Source organism: Vidua chalybeata, chromosome 8 (assembly GCF_026979565.1).
Source record: "Vidua chalybeata isolate OUT-0048 chromosome 8, bVidCha1 merged haplotype, whole genome shotgun sequence".
In the NCBI taxonomy this organism is placed as follows: Eukaryota; Metazoa; Chordata; class Aves; order Passeriformes; family Viduidae; genus Vidua; species Vidua chalybeata.
The window spans coordinates 8893331-8908593 of NC_071537.1; the positions used below are offsets into that span (position 1 = coordinate 8893331).

At 43.6% G+C, this 15263-nt stretch overlaps 1 protein-coding gene across 8 annotated transcripts in view; it reads right to left on the reverse strand.

The window, feature by feature from the left end:
* Nucleotides 1–15263, reverse strand: part of TCF7L2 (transcription factor 7 like 2) — a 173493-nt gene that overhangs the window by 101203 nt on the left and 57027 nt on the right. For all 8 annotated transcript variants that reach the window (XM_053949136.1, XM_053949135.1, XM_053949134.1 and 5 more), the window contains exon 4: nucleotides 10040–10141. In XM_053949136.1, the coding sequence (XP_053805111.1) occupies nucleotides 10040–10141 (102 nt within the window). The remainder of the gene's footprint in view (nucleotides 1–10039; nucleotides 10142–15263) is intronic.

Genomic DNA, 15263 nt, shown 5'->3' on the forward strand with positions numbered 1-15263 from the left:
AGAGCTGGACATGCCTGAAAAGCATTGACATGAGGCATCAACGTGGAGCAGTTATGACTTTAGCAATTCAAACTCTTGCTTGCTTAATACTAATTAACCACATAGACATGCCCAACATGCAGTGACAGAAGTTCTGCTGCCAGGGAAAACTTCACTGCAGACATGTGGAGTTTTCTAATGATATGGTTTCCATGCAGCTGCTTGGCAGGAGCCATAAGTGCATAGTAAGAAAGTCTGGTGGCTTTCAGGTCTCTTCATTCCGCTTTCCTCCATAAAATATTATTTCCTTATTACATGGCAGTCACATGCCCACAACACTCAATACTGACATTGCAGAGCTCTGCAGGCACAGATTAGGGCAACTTTTTTGTTTTCTTTCCTTTCCCAGACACTATCCTTTCAGCCAGGGAAGGAGACCATGTTCAGATTTTGTTCATTTCCCAGTAGGCAGATGAACATCAAGAGATGAAAATCCTTCTTCAACTTTTCTTCTATTCCTCCTACAGCCCTGGGAAGAAATATGTCAGCACAAGGACAAGTTCCAGGGGAGAAGAGCTCAGGTCGCATTATTCCTTCTCTCCCCTCTTTCTTTTCAGTAGCTGGGGAACGGGCAGAAGCCACAATCATCTCTCAGGAGGGACTTTATTTCATATAAATGCTCATTTCAAGCACCCCAACTCAGAAAAGCATCAGTACACAAGACAGCACTTTGAGCACATGCTTAAGTGTTGTCCTGAACGCCGATGGACATCAACGCATGTTTAATGATTTCTTGAATCAAGGCCTAAAAAGTAAAAAGGAAGGGGAAGCTAGTTTCCACAGTAATAGCAGATGAGAAGTCTTTGAGTCGTGCCAAAGGAAAAATGCATGTTAAAGAACCACTCGCCTCTCCTAGGAAACTGCAACTCTTTCTGCAGGCCTGCACTGCAGGGCCCAGGGTCACCATCAGGTCCTTAATCTGTACCAAGAAGGCAGAGGGATAAAGTAGAAGGAAAAAAAGAAAAACAACAAAAAAAACCTTCAAATCAAACCCCAAAACTTGCTTACTTCTTCCTTCCATCAGGGAGGTTAGTCAGAAAACACCCTTCCTCTTGTAAACACACAAACATGTGTTCCAACCATGCATGTCCATGACCAGCTGCCAGCCTATCCCTCATTTTGCACATATCATTGCTATAGATGAGGGCCTGGGTGCATGGCTACTGTCAGCCAAGGTAGAGGAAGGACTAGTCCAGCTCCTCCAAACTTAATAATTCCAAGACATGAGGTGCAAGGTGTATCTGACACAAGGATCTAAATGACACCAAAAGTAACTTTCCTCTAAGGTCTGATACATGTAAGGATTTTAGGTTTAGATTTCAAGAACTACTTCAGTTTCTGGTGGGTTTTGTTGTTTTTTGTTTGGTTTTTTTTTGCTTTCCTGTGGGGCTATAGGTTTTTTTTGCTTGCCTCTAAAATCCAGATGTGGAAATCATCAGTTTCTCAAAATCAACTTGGGAACTGTTCTGGCCAGACCAGTGAAACAGAGGAGTGAGCAATGCTTCCCCACCTTAGGAACGTGCTCAATGACTTGACTCACAGGTATCTGTTAGGTACCAGCAAGCTTGCAAGTAAGTTCCCCTGGAATGAGATCCCTGCCCTCAGCCCACTGCATATCCAAACCCAAAATCTGTTTGATAACTTATTTCTAGCTTCCTTTTATGAAAATAGGCACAGAACACCGCTTGGGGACAGATTAGGGGTGGGAGTTTGTTTTACAAAGGCATCACTCCTTGTTATTTGTAACATCTCTAACTCCCCAAAGGCTTTCCAAAATGGGTCTGCCCCTTGCCAAACAGGTCTGCATAGGGCAGAGCAGAAAGCATCCTTCCTCTCTTTATTCAGTGGCTTACAAGGCAGCTCCAGTTTCTTTCACAAGAGAGAGTAGAAATGTCTACACATTCCAGAAAGTAAAGCATCCCATGAATAATCTAATCCCAAACCACATGAACTGGCGAGAAAAGCAATAATCCTGGGCTTGAAAATGGTCCTGAGCCCAGCAATTCCAGTTTCCTTCCTTTCTTTTTAATGAAAAATACATGCTATTTACTTTACTATAGCACCTGGACACAGCACACAGACCTTGCTTAGACAGAAAATAGGCAGTTCCTATTCAAGTAGGCTCATCTGCAGGGGAAAGTTTTTGTGCTCAAGTGTGAATTGAAAAATGCAGAACAACTATTTCGAATTATCTTTCCGTGTGGACACTGTTATTCAGCACTAAGAGTTCCTTTGTGAGATTTAGCTTAATCCGTTTCCAAAGCGGATTAAGCTAAACCACACAAAGGACCTCTTACTGCTGAATGAGAGTGGCCGCATGGAGAGATAATGAGGAATAGTTATTCTGAGACAGCTACTTCTACTGGGTATTTGGGCTTTTCCATTCTGCATCAACAAGCCCAAAGCTGGACTGGTAAGTGAAGACTATGGTTCTAGAAATTTGGAGAAAAATAAGTGCCAGGGCCATATCATACCCATTAAACCTTGTGCTCTACACATGATGGCTGCTCCTGCTTCAGACAGCAAGGCTCTGGCTCCAGAGGAGGTTGCATTATTCAGTACCTACTTCTCTACGCTCCAGATTGAATCCAGCCACCAACTTCAGCTGCAGACAGGGTGCGCGGGGAGGAGGACCTGGGGCGAGCGGCCCTGCCAAGCCTGCCACCCTCAGCACACATCAACTTTGATCTGACAGGCTCACCCATCTGGCTCTGCAGCATCACCCGGCGCTGCTGCGGCTCCTCGCCCGCTGCCAAGGCCGAGCTGCTGCTGCTGCAGCCCTCGCACCCGCCTGGGGCTCTGGGGACCGACCGTCTGCGTCCTCCCCGCTGCGCCTGGCACATCCTCTCTTCTGCTGGAGAGCTGATAGCCTGCTGATATTTAATTGTAGGCCCACACAAGTCCCTAGAAGTTCATTTAACATGCATGCTTCAGCATAACAAACTGCATGTGATTGAATTCAAAATGCAGCTTGCATTCCTCTGTGCTGAAATACTCTTCCAAACCATCTTCCCAGTGTAAGTTTCTCAAAATGTTGCTCTCTGCAGGTTTATTGTATCCCAGACTAACTAGTCAAAAATGGCCAGAATTTAGGTATCCTATTTGCGTCACAGGATAAGACATAAGGGCTTATTTTATGAACAAAAGATACAAGAAGGAATCCTGCTGTAGATGCACTTCCAACCACACTGAAGGCAGCATGGCTACATCTTTCTTAAGATGATCTGATGAACAAGCTTTAGTCTTGCTTCCTCTTCACCCAGAGAGCTCCAATACACAAATATGTCAGAGACAGATATACTTTGGTGTGTCATAACAAACCAAAATGTCAAATCTCAAGGCTCCAACTTATATGCAAGACTGCACAGCCTCTTCAGGAAACCAAAACTGCTGTTGGTTCACTGCAATATCCATGGCTATAAACCTGCTACTTCAGGAGGACCTGCTGAGCCATCCCTAGTGACGTCAGAGAAGCCTTACCCTGCCTGGAAATGTTGCAGCCATCCATGACAAAGTAAGTCAGTCACCTCAGCACTCAAAAGCCAGAGCCTTTGCCAGCACCAAGGACCAGGTTCTCCCAAAGTCAAACCAGATGATTCACAAGAAATGGATGCTCAACAGATGAGGGTTTGATTGAGCTGAGCCTATCCTAGCGCCCCTACTCAGCTGCCTTCTCCTGGAGCAACACTTAGGGTTGCTAACTCCTACAATTTTACAGCCAGTCTAGCAATACTTGCTGTTTTTCAAGGCATGGTAGCCTTGAAGTTGAGTGTTTAGGGAAGAACCTCAGACTCTGCTCACAGCACACAGCAAGCTCACAAACTGCTATAGAGAAAACTTTGAGATTGAGCAGAGTATACCCTGCAGGCTCAGGAAACAGAACAAATAAAGAGAATACAAAATGTATTATTTAAGAAACAGAAAACAAACAAAAACAACACACAACCCCCCACCCCACAAATCCCCATGATCTTTTGAGGCCTGACTCATGATCCTAGAACAATTGGGGTTGGCAGTACTATACATTTTACAGCATTTATTCACAGCTGAAATATCCCAGCATCCAAATACTTCAGAGTTCTTGGAACTACTCACAGATCTCCTGACTACAACCAAGCGTGACAATTCAACCCAGCTGCCAATCCAGCCCCAAGGTGTCTTCTGAAGGTGCTTTAGTGCTGACTGATGTTTGCAGAAGCATTAAATTCCTGCTCACTTCACAGTAAGAGGTACAAGCCTGCACATTTCCCCAGTCTCAGCATTACAGCAGAGGAGTTCCCTCCAGTACTGAAACGAGGGCTGTAGAGGATGGACATTGTATTACAGAGTAAACACAAGGCCACGAACCAGTTCCCTAAAGTCTGAACTATTTTGCAAACATATCAAATTACCAAGTGAATTATTTCAAGGAGCCCAAATTTCTTCTGTTGTCTACACAAACCAAGCACTAGGTTTCTATTCATATTTAATGGGTACTGAATGTAATGGGTGTCTTTTATAGGAACCCATCCAAAACAATTTTATTGGGCTGCCGATAGGTGAATTCTATACTTAGCCCCAAACATTCTGGTTTGTACACAGAATTTTTTCAAACACAACCCTCTCCAGCAAAAAATCAAAAGGAATTAGTGGTGAAAGATTCAGCCACAAAATTCTCAGCAAGCTTAATTTGTTCTGTGGCTTAATTACAAGAAGCTCCAAACATTCAGAACAAGACGTTTGCATACTTTTGGGCATGTATTAATGAAACATTTTATTTACTTTGCAATTGCCAAAGCAATTAGCCAAATATACAGTATTTTAAAAGGAGAGAGTCACTAAAGGAGCTTTCCAATTAAGTCTGTGTGGGTATTTCTGCAGTGTGAGTCTCAGGGATCTGCGTGCTGGGCCCACGGACCTACCAGCCATCAGGGATGGACTGGGCAGCAGGACAGCTCAGACACAGCCCTCTCCTCCTGCCCACAACGTGTCCTCTCTCAACACCAGGCACTGATATCAGTGATGTCCAGCCAAATCCTTCCCCCCACAACACCACGGTGTTCCTGATCACCCTGCAGATCTCTAGGGACGGAAGAGGGTGTCCTATCGTGGCTGCAGGCAGCCTGGAATCCACAAACATCTCAAGAGGTTACTGCAGAGGAAGAAGAGTCTCCCTACAACAAAACATTGAAGACAAACAAAGCAAGAGCTTTAAAAGCCCTCTAGGAGCACTGTGAGTGGAAGTTGCAAGATTATGGTTCCAGATGGCTCCACACATACAGGACACATGTATGTCTGGATGCACCCCACTTCCAGCCTGTCTGGAGGGACACCGAAGGTGCACTTTAAAATCTGCCTAAAATAAACCTAACTGTTACTAGTAGGTATTTGTATTTTCTTTAAAATGCAGAAGTACAAACCACATTAGACAAAAAAAAATAGGGAACAGGCAGGACAGACTGTGCAGCTTCAACTCCAGTTGCTCTGGGAAAAAAACCTCCTGATCTCTCCAAACCACTCAGAGGTCCCAGATGCCTGCAGTCCATGTTCAGCAAAGAGGCTGAGAACAGTCAGTATGTTTCAGATACTTTTGCCTTCAGTTTTGTTTGTCACATTATGTTTTGAAAAAACATTTTTACTTTAAAAAAAAAAAGTAAGAAGAAAAAAAAAAAGATACACTACTGCACAGTGATTCTTTGTTCTTGGTGATTCAGTCTACTATATGGCTGTGTTCCTTACATACTAGGCCAAAAAGTACTGGAAGTCCTCCCCCCGAGGTTAACATTGACATTTACTTCAAAATGCAGGAATTTTTTAAACTCCTTAGTGTTTTATAAGGAATATACTGTACTGAGCCACCATCATCTTAGCTTCTGAATGTTTTTGCCAAGTAGTGAGGAAGCTAAAAGCAAGTCTTTGCACAGCCTGCAGTAGGCAGGATCCCAGGACTGGTCTTTCACTCACACTCCTGCCCAAAACAGGGTATGGCTGATTCAGAGTATTTACTTTGCAGAGAACAGGGAAGAATAGCACTGGTTTTCTCCTCAAGGTTGTAGGAATGCACACAGATAGAAGAGGTTTTAAAAGAGCTTGTTTTCTGCAGTGAGCAGATTTCAGAGATCCTCACACAGACATACCTTGCTCATTTTCACCTGCCTGTCCAGACTGCAACAGAAAATGTTCATATGAGATGCCCCCTCCTATATCACCCATCTCTCATCCTTATCACCATGCTGGCAGCACAAATGTGGATCAAATCAGGTGCACACTGACCATAGGACTACAGGACAATTAGCACCCTGCCCCCTGAGAGCAAGCTGGGGTCTGCTTTACACCCAAACTTCCTGCTAAGACTGTTTCATAAAATCTTAATACCTTCAATGAAATCAAAGGTCAGAAAAAAAGAGGGGAAATAACCACAAAAAACACTTTTAAAATATCCCAGCCTCATAATAGTACTATCTGCAGGCTGAATTCAAAATTTTGACCTAGCAAGCTTAATAATATACTATTAAAACAATTTTTGCCCCGGTTTTCTTTCACCTTTGGACACAGATAAGCAGCATGACTGTGCCAGAGCAAGATGCAAAAAGTCTTACCAGATGAGTGAAGCACCTAAATGTAAATAAATGCACTGTTCTTAAATGGAGCCTCATGCTGTACCTTCCTCAAGACATACTGAACATAATTTCAGTTTAATATTCTGTTTCTCATTATGGACCTTGGAGACTCTCTCAAGCACCATGAAAAAGCAGTATTAACCCAGCCCTCGGCACTGGGGACAGCAATCCAGCCAAATTATTCATGCTGGTCTTTTGCTTCAATTTTTGTAGTCTTAACTTAATGTTCTTAAACAAATCTGAAAGGAGGATGGCAGACAAATAGAACAGATTTTACTTAAGACATTACAGACGGCCATGTTATGCAGCCTTGAGTCATTAAGCTGAACTCCTAAAGGGAGTTTCATTGGAGCTGGGAGTAAAAACTGACACGGAGCTTGTGGTTGTCACAGCCAAGCACTGAGAAGAAAGAATGTTTAAAAAGGGAAGAAAAAAAGAGGAATAAAAAAAAAAAGGGGGGGGGGGGACAAAAACAGAAAGTGGTAAAAAAATGAAGGAAAAAAAAAGCGGGTGGGGGGGCCAAGCTGCCACACTCTCCTTTCCTCTCTTTGTAATCCAGCTATGAAGATTAGCCTCAAATCCTGATTTCAGAGATAGGGGAAAGATAAGAAGTGATTTGCAGGTGTTAGCATTTCCTACAGATCTTCAGGGCAGCCCAGCTGATTTGAAGATGAAAAACTGGCATAGGTACGCTTGATGGGTAAACTAGACACAGCAACCAGGGTAGAGAACTAGTTTGTATCTCTTCATGTTACACTTGCACAGAAACATCAGGTTGCCCATGAAATACCCATCACTGTTCCACAAAAAGATTAACTGTGTTTTCACAAGTGCAGATGGAAGTGGATATAGAGCCCTGTGCAAGAGCAGCCAGGTCCCAGGTGCTGTGGGCAGGCACAGCAGCAGCAATGGGGACACCAGAGATGCCTGACACATCCCAGGCCAAAGTGGCTTCTGCAGCCACTTTATCTCCCCCAAATGCCACTACCCACTCTAACTTTATTTACAAAAAAAAAAAAAAAAAGAAAAAAAAAAAAAGACCATTTTCACTCCACAAAATTAATGCAGCCTGGGGTTGGTGCCAGGAAAAAGCTGTCCCTTGTTTATATATTTTAACAGAACAAGGCAAAACAGTTTGCTGCTAGAAATAAACATTAAATCTTGCAGAACCTCCCCCCCCCCTCCCAAAAACCCACTGCTCTCCCCCCCCTCACTCCCTCCTCCGCCTCCTTTCCCTCCAACATTGTAAGGAGCACAAAAGATCACATTACAAATGCCAGCTGTGGCTCTTTCGGAAGGTAGCCTCCATCTCGGAGGTAGTATATGTTCCTCATGGCCTAAGTGGTTGCTATGGTAAATATGCTTTTTATTGAATAGCAGAGTGAAACAGCTTTTAAAGAGATCCATAAGAACCCCATAAATGGTCAAAACACAAAGCAGATCAACCTCAGCCTCCCTGAAAGCAGGTTTTGCTTCGTTTTCCAAAATGATTGTGATTTTTGAACCCTTTTTGTATATTTTGTTGACCACACATCTCCACCTCGCCCACACCTGGGTGGAAGGGCTGGAGGGAGTCAGGGGAGCTGAGAGCCCAGTCAAACCCCTGAGCACCACAGGCTGCTCTGGGTTTTAAAGGTGTGTCCGCTCTCCTGCGGGGCAGGAGGCTTAGAGACACTGGATGCTCAGCACTGGGAAGCTCAGGTGATCCCAAGCATACTCATCCTGCCCTCCCCAGCTGCAACTACCTAGGAGAAGCCTCTTGCTCCCTCTCCATCTCTTCCTAGGAGTCTGACACCACTCCACCATGCCAGAGCCACGGGAGCATTCCCACCCCGTGTCAGTCCTCTAGCACAGCAGTAAAAAGAAGAGAATTAAAATAGGTAAGTTTCTCTAGCTCATTTCTTATTAGGAGTAAGATGATGACAGGTTTTGATGACAATAGATTTCTGATTAACCAGCCAGACATCTTTTCTCTGATCTCTTCCTCCAGTGACAGCCCAAGTGGACAGGAAGGAAAAGCAAAGTAACTCTGAAAAAGTGAAGCAGCCAGCACTGGATATCAACTGGGCAGATACCAGAGTTGTTCCAATTGCTCTCTGATGGTTTGAAGGATGGTTTAGGAGCTATGGATTCTAAAACATAGGAAATCTTTTTTTCCTTTTGAATAAAGAATTATGACACTCATCACAATGGGCTGACAATTCTCAATTTAAAGAGACAACAAATGGAAAAGAAGCACCTCAAAATGTCTTGTATGATTTGAGATTTCTAGCAAAACCAATGTGTGCCTTGGATGATCTACCAGCTGTGTCAGCTCTAGACTATATAGCAGAAAGTAAAGAATGAGCAGTTTCTTTTCCTGGTATTTACCTTATCATCCAATGGTTGTAAACAAGTTTTGTTTTTTTTTTAAATCACATTAAATTTGATGATTAATTTTTTTCAGAAGAAATATTTTAACCTACTACATGCCATTCTCTCCAGAGCTAAATGTCCCAGATGAATAGTCAGAGCTAAGATGCTCCTTAACAATAAATGGCCCTGACCCTGGCTGTGGGTGAGGACGGACCATTGCATATCACTGCTCTTGCAAATCACCTCATAAACAAACCATTTCCTTCTACATCTCTATGGATGCTATATCAGAAAGTAAAATAAACCCCCAAACCACTCTCATGTAAATTTGTACTGAACATTGCAAACTCAGCACTTTTTCCACAACAGAAGCACAAGAAAAATTAACCAAGAATTGAAAATTTAAGTTAGAAGTAAATAAAAACCAGTATTTTAAAAAATACTGTTCATTATAAAGAGAGTTTTATATTTTGCAGGTAGTAGTAAACATTTGATAACAATGTTTCTACTAAATGAGAAGTCATCACAACACAAAGGAACATGTGCTTTGTTGAACTTGGCTCTTTTGAGCCTTCACCCAGGTAAAAATCTTGACCAACTCTCAAACTCTCACCCAAGATTTTACAATAAGAAAAGATTTCTTTAAGTAAAGGACATAGAATAGGCTTGGTTTTGATTTTTCTAAGGCAGTCTTAAGTCTAAGCCTTCCAGACAGTCTCTTCACTCTCTGCACTTCAACGCTGTCAGATGTGTAAACCAGCCTGACTGGACTCCACAGCCACTACATAATGCTACAAAGTGTAAATTTAGAGTATTTTTGACTGCCTAGTCTCCTGCAAGGCACATGGATGATAATTTCATAATTTCAGCCCAGTGATAACAAAAGTATTCCCTCCTTTTACCACAAGCTTGTTAGGGATTTGTTTGTTTTGAGGTATTTCTCCTTTGGTCTGTGTAAAAGAAAATTGATGACAACCAGTGCCATTAATGTCAAATGCTTTTTTTAAAAAAAAACAAAGGAAGAACATCTTTCTGCGTTTACTTACAACAATGTGTGCTGGAGATGGAGACCTAGCATCCTTGAGGGCTTGTCTACTCTGAAGGCTCCCTGCCTGAACATCAAGCAGTGGCCATTTCATCTGCAGATACTGGATGGAGGAAACAAAAATGGGAAAAGAAAAATGAGTTCAGAAAAGAAAGGCAAAAAAAAAAAACCAAACAAATCTTAGGTAACATGGATAAAAAAGTATAAATCAAAACTTATGCAAGGAACTGAAACAAAAAATTACGACAACCTTACATGTTTGTGGATACAAAATCTGTGCAGAACTAACAATCTCATACCACTGCATTACAGTTCAGGAATAAGAAAAAAAAAACAGATTACAAAGACAGTATTACATTAATTTTACTAATTGTAGCAAGTCTAGAAGTAGCATAAAACCCACAAACAACAAAATAGCATAACCATGGAGAGGATGGGACAAGGGAAAAGGTGGATATCAGTGTCAGGAGAGGGAAAACATATCATGAATTAAGAATATGATCTCATTACTGAACAGGTCATCTGTCAGCCTTCTTTCAACAAATGTACCAAGTCAACTGCTCCAACTCCCCAGTGCTGTCCCCGAGCCCTAAAGACAGAGCATTACCCCAAAAAGACCCAGCACTGCTGGGTCTTAGCACCTATTTTCTCTACATTTCACCATTTTTTGAAGACACCATGGATTTTCTTCTTGCTTATCTTCTGTCAGATAACCCTGGCTCGGGGACAGCCACAGCTTCTCTGTGGCACTGCCACCAACAGACAGGCTGAACACACACAGGTGCCACATCTGCAGTGTATGGGGGCACTGATTCAAAAGCAAGAAAAGCTTCAGCTTGCTGCTCGATTCTGAACAAAAGCAGGTCCACAGAGAAATTAGTTACCCCAAACAAACTTCTGTGCTGTACATCTAAATATAATTTCAGCCCAGGCTTTTCTCTCTGCACGCTGCTGTGCTGTCCCAGTTAACACAGGTTAATATGGGACTTCTAAAAGCCCCGTATTGTGCTGGAAGAAATCTGTACGGCCACATACATTCAGCCCCCTCCCAGAACTAAGAAAAGCAGCTGCATACATAGATCAGGTCACTGCAGAAGCTCCTATTTAGCACTAGACACTACTTGACCTGACAGATCTATTCCTAGAAAATACCTACTAGAGAAATAGTTATGTTTACCCATTCCTTCCTTTTGTTTTTTTTTTTTTCTTTTTAATACAAGTAATCTTTAAGAAGCACTATGCACAAACAGCCCCCGCCACTCCAGGCAAACAGCGGAAGCTGTATCTGAATCTCCATGGAGGAAGGAAGGAGATCTGGTTCCATGCTTTCAGCACATCACTATCTATCACATTTGCTCACGTATGCAAAACATTTGCTCACATGCAAGGCCTGTTTGCAGCAAGACACTGGGCACTGAGGTGCCCAAAAAGCAGAAGCCAGTAGGAGAATGTGTTACCAATTCCCATCACTTGGAGGGCCTGAGTTTTCTGAGCTACTGGAATGCAAATAAACAAACCCATACTCTGGATGTGTGCCCCATATGAGTTCCACAAGTTCCAAGAAGTCTTGTTTTTATTCATGTTCACATTTGGGATTTGTGCAATGTGGACCAGAATGTTTCAGCACTTCTTAAAAACAAGAAATAAAACCCAAACAAACCAGAACTAGACTACCGATAAGCAATATTTCTAACTCTTACAACTCAATTGTAAGTCTCCAGATATTTGATCACTTGCATCAAATCCCTGCTCTTCAATATATGTGACCACAACATAAATTTCAAAGTTGAGATGATGTTAAAGCAACTTTCTAACCCTTTGTGGTTTCAAAAAAGTGCATAAAAATGCAACCCAAGTGTGTAGAATTTGGACCCAAAGCCTAAACCAACTGAGAGCCAACTTTTAAACTTGAGGGGAAATCTGATACATTACAGATTTTCAGATGGCACTATTAAACAAGTAAACTGCTACATTTTCAAAAGTCCACCAGTTTTCTTAGACAGCAATCAAAACACCACCACATAGAGGGGCGCATGAATTCCCAGAACGGGTCCTGATGGGTCACAGCTACTATTGGCTTCCTCAGATTTTCCAGACAATCAGTGAAGTATTTTTCCCTTCTTCCAAGGAAAACGTCCTCACAGGATGTGTGCATGACTCTGCTTCAAAGTTCACAATGGTTTTTGGAGAGCAAGAAGCTACCGCTGCCACAGCTGAAGCCCCTACAAGAATATGACAGCTCAAACAGTGGCTTTTCATGGAACAGACACCAAGCCACTACCCACAAAACTAAACTCATTACCTTCATTTTTCCATGACCATTCCACAGTCACAAGCAACCCTGGAATATCCTACAACCACGACAGCCTGTGAGAAGCTCAGGTCAGCAGCTGTCCTAAAACACAGGCTGAGAAACACGTGGGCTTCTCTGAGACTGCCCCAAGGGCAGACAGAGGCATTGACAAGCAGCAGGGGCGAGCTCACAGCAGACCCCATCCAGTCAGTAATTATTGCAGGGATTACAACGCCTTCAGGACTGTCAGTTGTGCTGTTTTTTACTAGCAATAAATTCCATTAGAAGAAACAGAGCAAGAAGGCATGGTCGCTCCCACTCCACCTCTATCCCACAACAGCCCATGCTTTCAGCACATACTTTCAGCTCCTACACCAGGCTGACCTAAGGGCAAGATGAACGTTTCAGAAGATCTTACTGTTACACTTTTTTTTTCTCCTTTTAAAACCCTTAGTCTGGGCTCTCAGTAAAGCACTTCTCTTACCCACCCCTGGCAAAGAGGATCCAAGAAGTCTTACAGTGCAAAGGCTAAAGCACAAACAGCTTCTTTTGGACATGCACATGAAACCCAGCAGGAACAGTCCAAACCCAGAGGGCTCAGTTTTGCACATAAGCACAGACATGGACAGCTTCCATTTCTACCAGTGGATAACACACCAGTGGGAGACAAAATAAAATCAAATAACCAGACCCAAGGGAAAGCAGTAAAGCACGAGGGTCGATAAAGCAACTTCCATGAGCTCTACCAAGTGGCCAGGATCCAGCGCAGCCTCCAAGCCCCGCTCAGGGTGAGATGTTCTGTCTGTCAGATAAGCAGAGGGGGCCAGAGCCCACAGTCAATGCCCACGTCAAGCTACTGAACCCACACCTTCAACAGCAGGATGTTTGCAAAAGCAAAAAAAATGTTTGCTGGCTTCAAAATGCCAGCCCTGTTGATAAAGTATGAAATATTAGCATTGTTTAAGGTGACGAGCCTGACTCAAGGCCTCCTCATCCAAGAATTGTCATGCCTGTAACACAATATTGATGTGGTGGCTTATAATTCTTACTTTACATAAAAGCCTCATTGTGTGCCAAATTCAATCTCCACAGGCTACCTGAGCCACAGATTTTTACAAGTCTACATTTCAGCGCTGCGAGTCTACAATACACATAATTTTCAATTATGTTAGGGCAGACCAGGATCACTGCCTATATAACATTACTGGTTGGAGGAAATGAGACTCAGCCCTACTGCCGAGAGAGCTAACTGGATCCAGATGGTGGCCGAGCGCGGCAGCCGGCCCAGGGAGCGACGTCGCAGCAGCCACCCCCTCCACAACTCTCTCTTTCACAGTGGAGGGACATGCCAAGCCCTTGCTGGGGCTGGGAGCTGTGACAGGAGGATGCCTGGGCAGGGGGGCAGTTGCATCACCTCAAGGAAAAGGAGGCAGAGCCGTGATTGCTCCCGCAGGTTTACTACTGCTGCCCTACACTATGATATTCTTATTAAAAAGGAGAAAAATTAAGTCCTGCTACAGCAGAGAGGTAAATCCTTTCCTTCCTCAAGCAACTAAATAGCAGGAAATCCTCTTCTCTTGGCCCTAAATGCAGATTTGAGCCAGACAGTTCCTCTGATTTGCAAGGAGTCCACAAAAATCCAAAGCCGACTTTCCCAGCCTTCTGACACTGCTTTTACATTCCTGCACCGGGCAGCTGGGAGGGGGCAGAAGGGCAAGAGGGAGGGAAAGTTCCCACCAGCCTGCTCCTGCAAATGCTGGACACCCGCTCGCTCCTCTCCTGCTTCTTGTGTCTCAGTGTGGAAATCAGGACTTGCCTGTACAAACACTGAACTTTTCAACAAATTAACTCTAACAAATCTGTGCAAATTATTTCAGAACAAAACTGTTGAAATGGGCTCTGCTGGCCTGCTTTTAACATTTTTTAAAAATAATGTCATCGTGGTGCAAGTACTTTATTCCCTGTTTAACAATATGATCTGATGGGGATCATTAGCATGTGTGCGTTTAAAAAAAAAAAAGTTTTATGGCAAGTCTCAGAGAGCTTAAGCAAAATAATTGTTAAGCTCCAGGCCTCCACACAAGAATTAAAACAAGTATGGGGAGAGCATACTTGAGAGAAACCAAAGCTTTTAAAAAGGCTGTTAAATTGTCAGCACAAGGGAAAAGGCAAATGATTTGAATGGCCCAGATTTTTTCTGTAGAAAGGAGCAAAAAAAACCCAAGAACCTTCCCACACATCCACACCTCCCATCTCCAGCCAGAGGGTCCTGCAAAGCACAGACCCGCTGGGAGCAGCTCTGCATAGCCACCCCCCAAAAGAGCCACCTTCCTGAGCACTGGCTGGGCAAACAAACATCTTCCCAAGTTTTCACAGCAGAGTTGGTGAAAAGCAGCTGAACTTCACATCCAGCACTCGAGGAGTTTGCTGGAAGCTCTAACTCAGGGCCAGCAGCTGCCCCACAGGCCGGGACAGGGCTCACAGCAGTGCAGCCGTGGAGGAGAGGATGGCACTGAGCTCACAGGTGTTTCCTGCACCGGTGTCCAACCTGGACCTGTCCCCCTGTCACACTATTGTTTTCACTGCTAGATTGCCCTACAAGTGATGTTCTTCAACATATAAAAACATAAACACAGGGGGGAAAAAGGCCATATTTTTAAACAGAAGGAAAGCTGCACAATGCTTTCCAGCTCAGGCTTCCTGCAGCTGGTGCTTATTAGCTCCCAGGAACTGAAACAAGCAGGAGCAGGGCTCCTGGAGTCAGCTTGATGCCACTGGTCTCTAATACCTCCCCTAACCACTGGATCACACCTCCAAAGTCTGCACTTTCTCCCTGGATCTCAAATAGAAATATTCCTGATCCTAGTTTTGGGGTCAGTCTCTTCCTTGGCTAGCATTGTAGAGTCACGTGGAAGTACACACCTGGATGTCA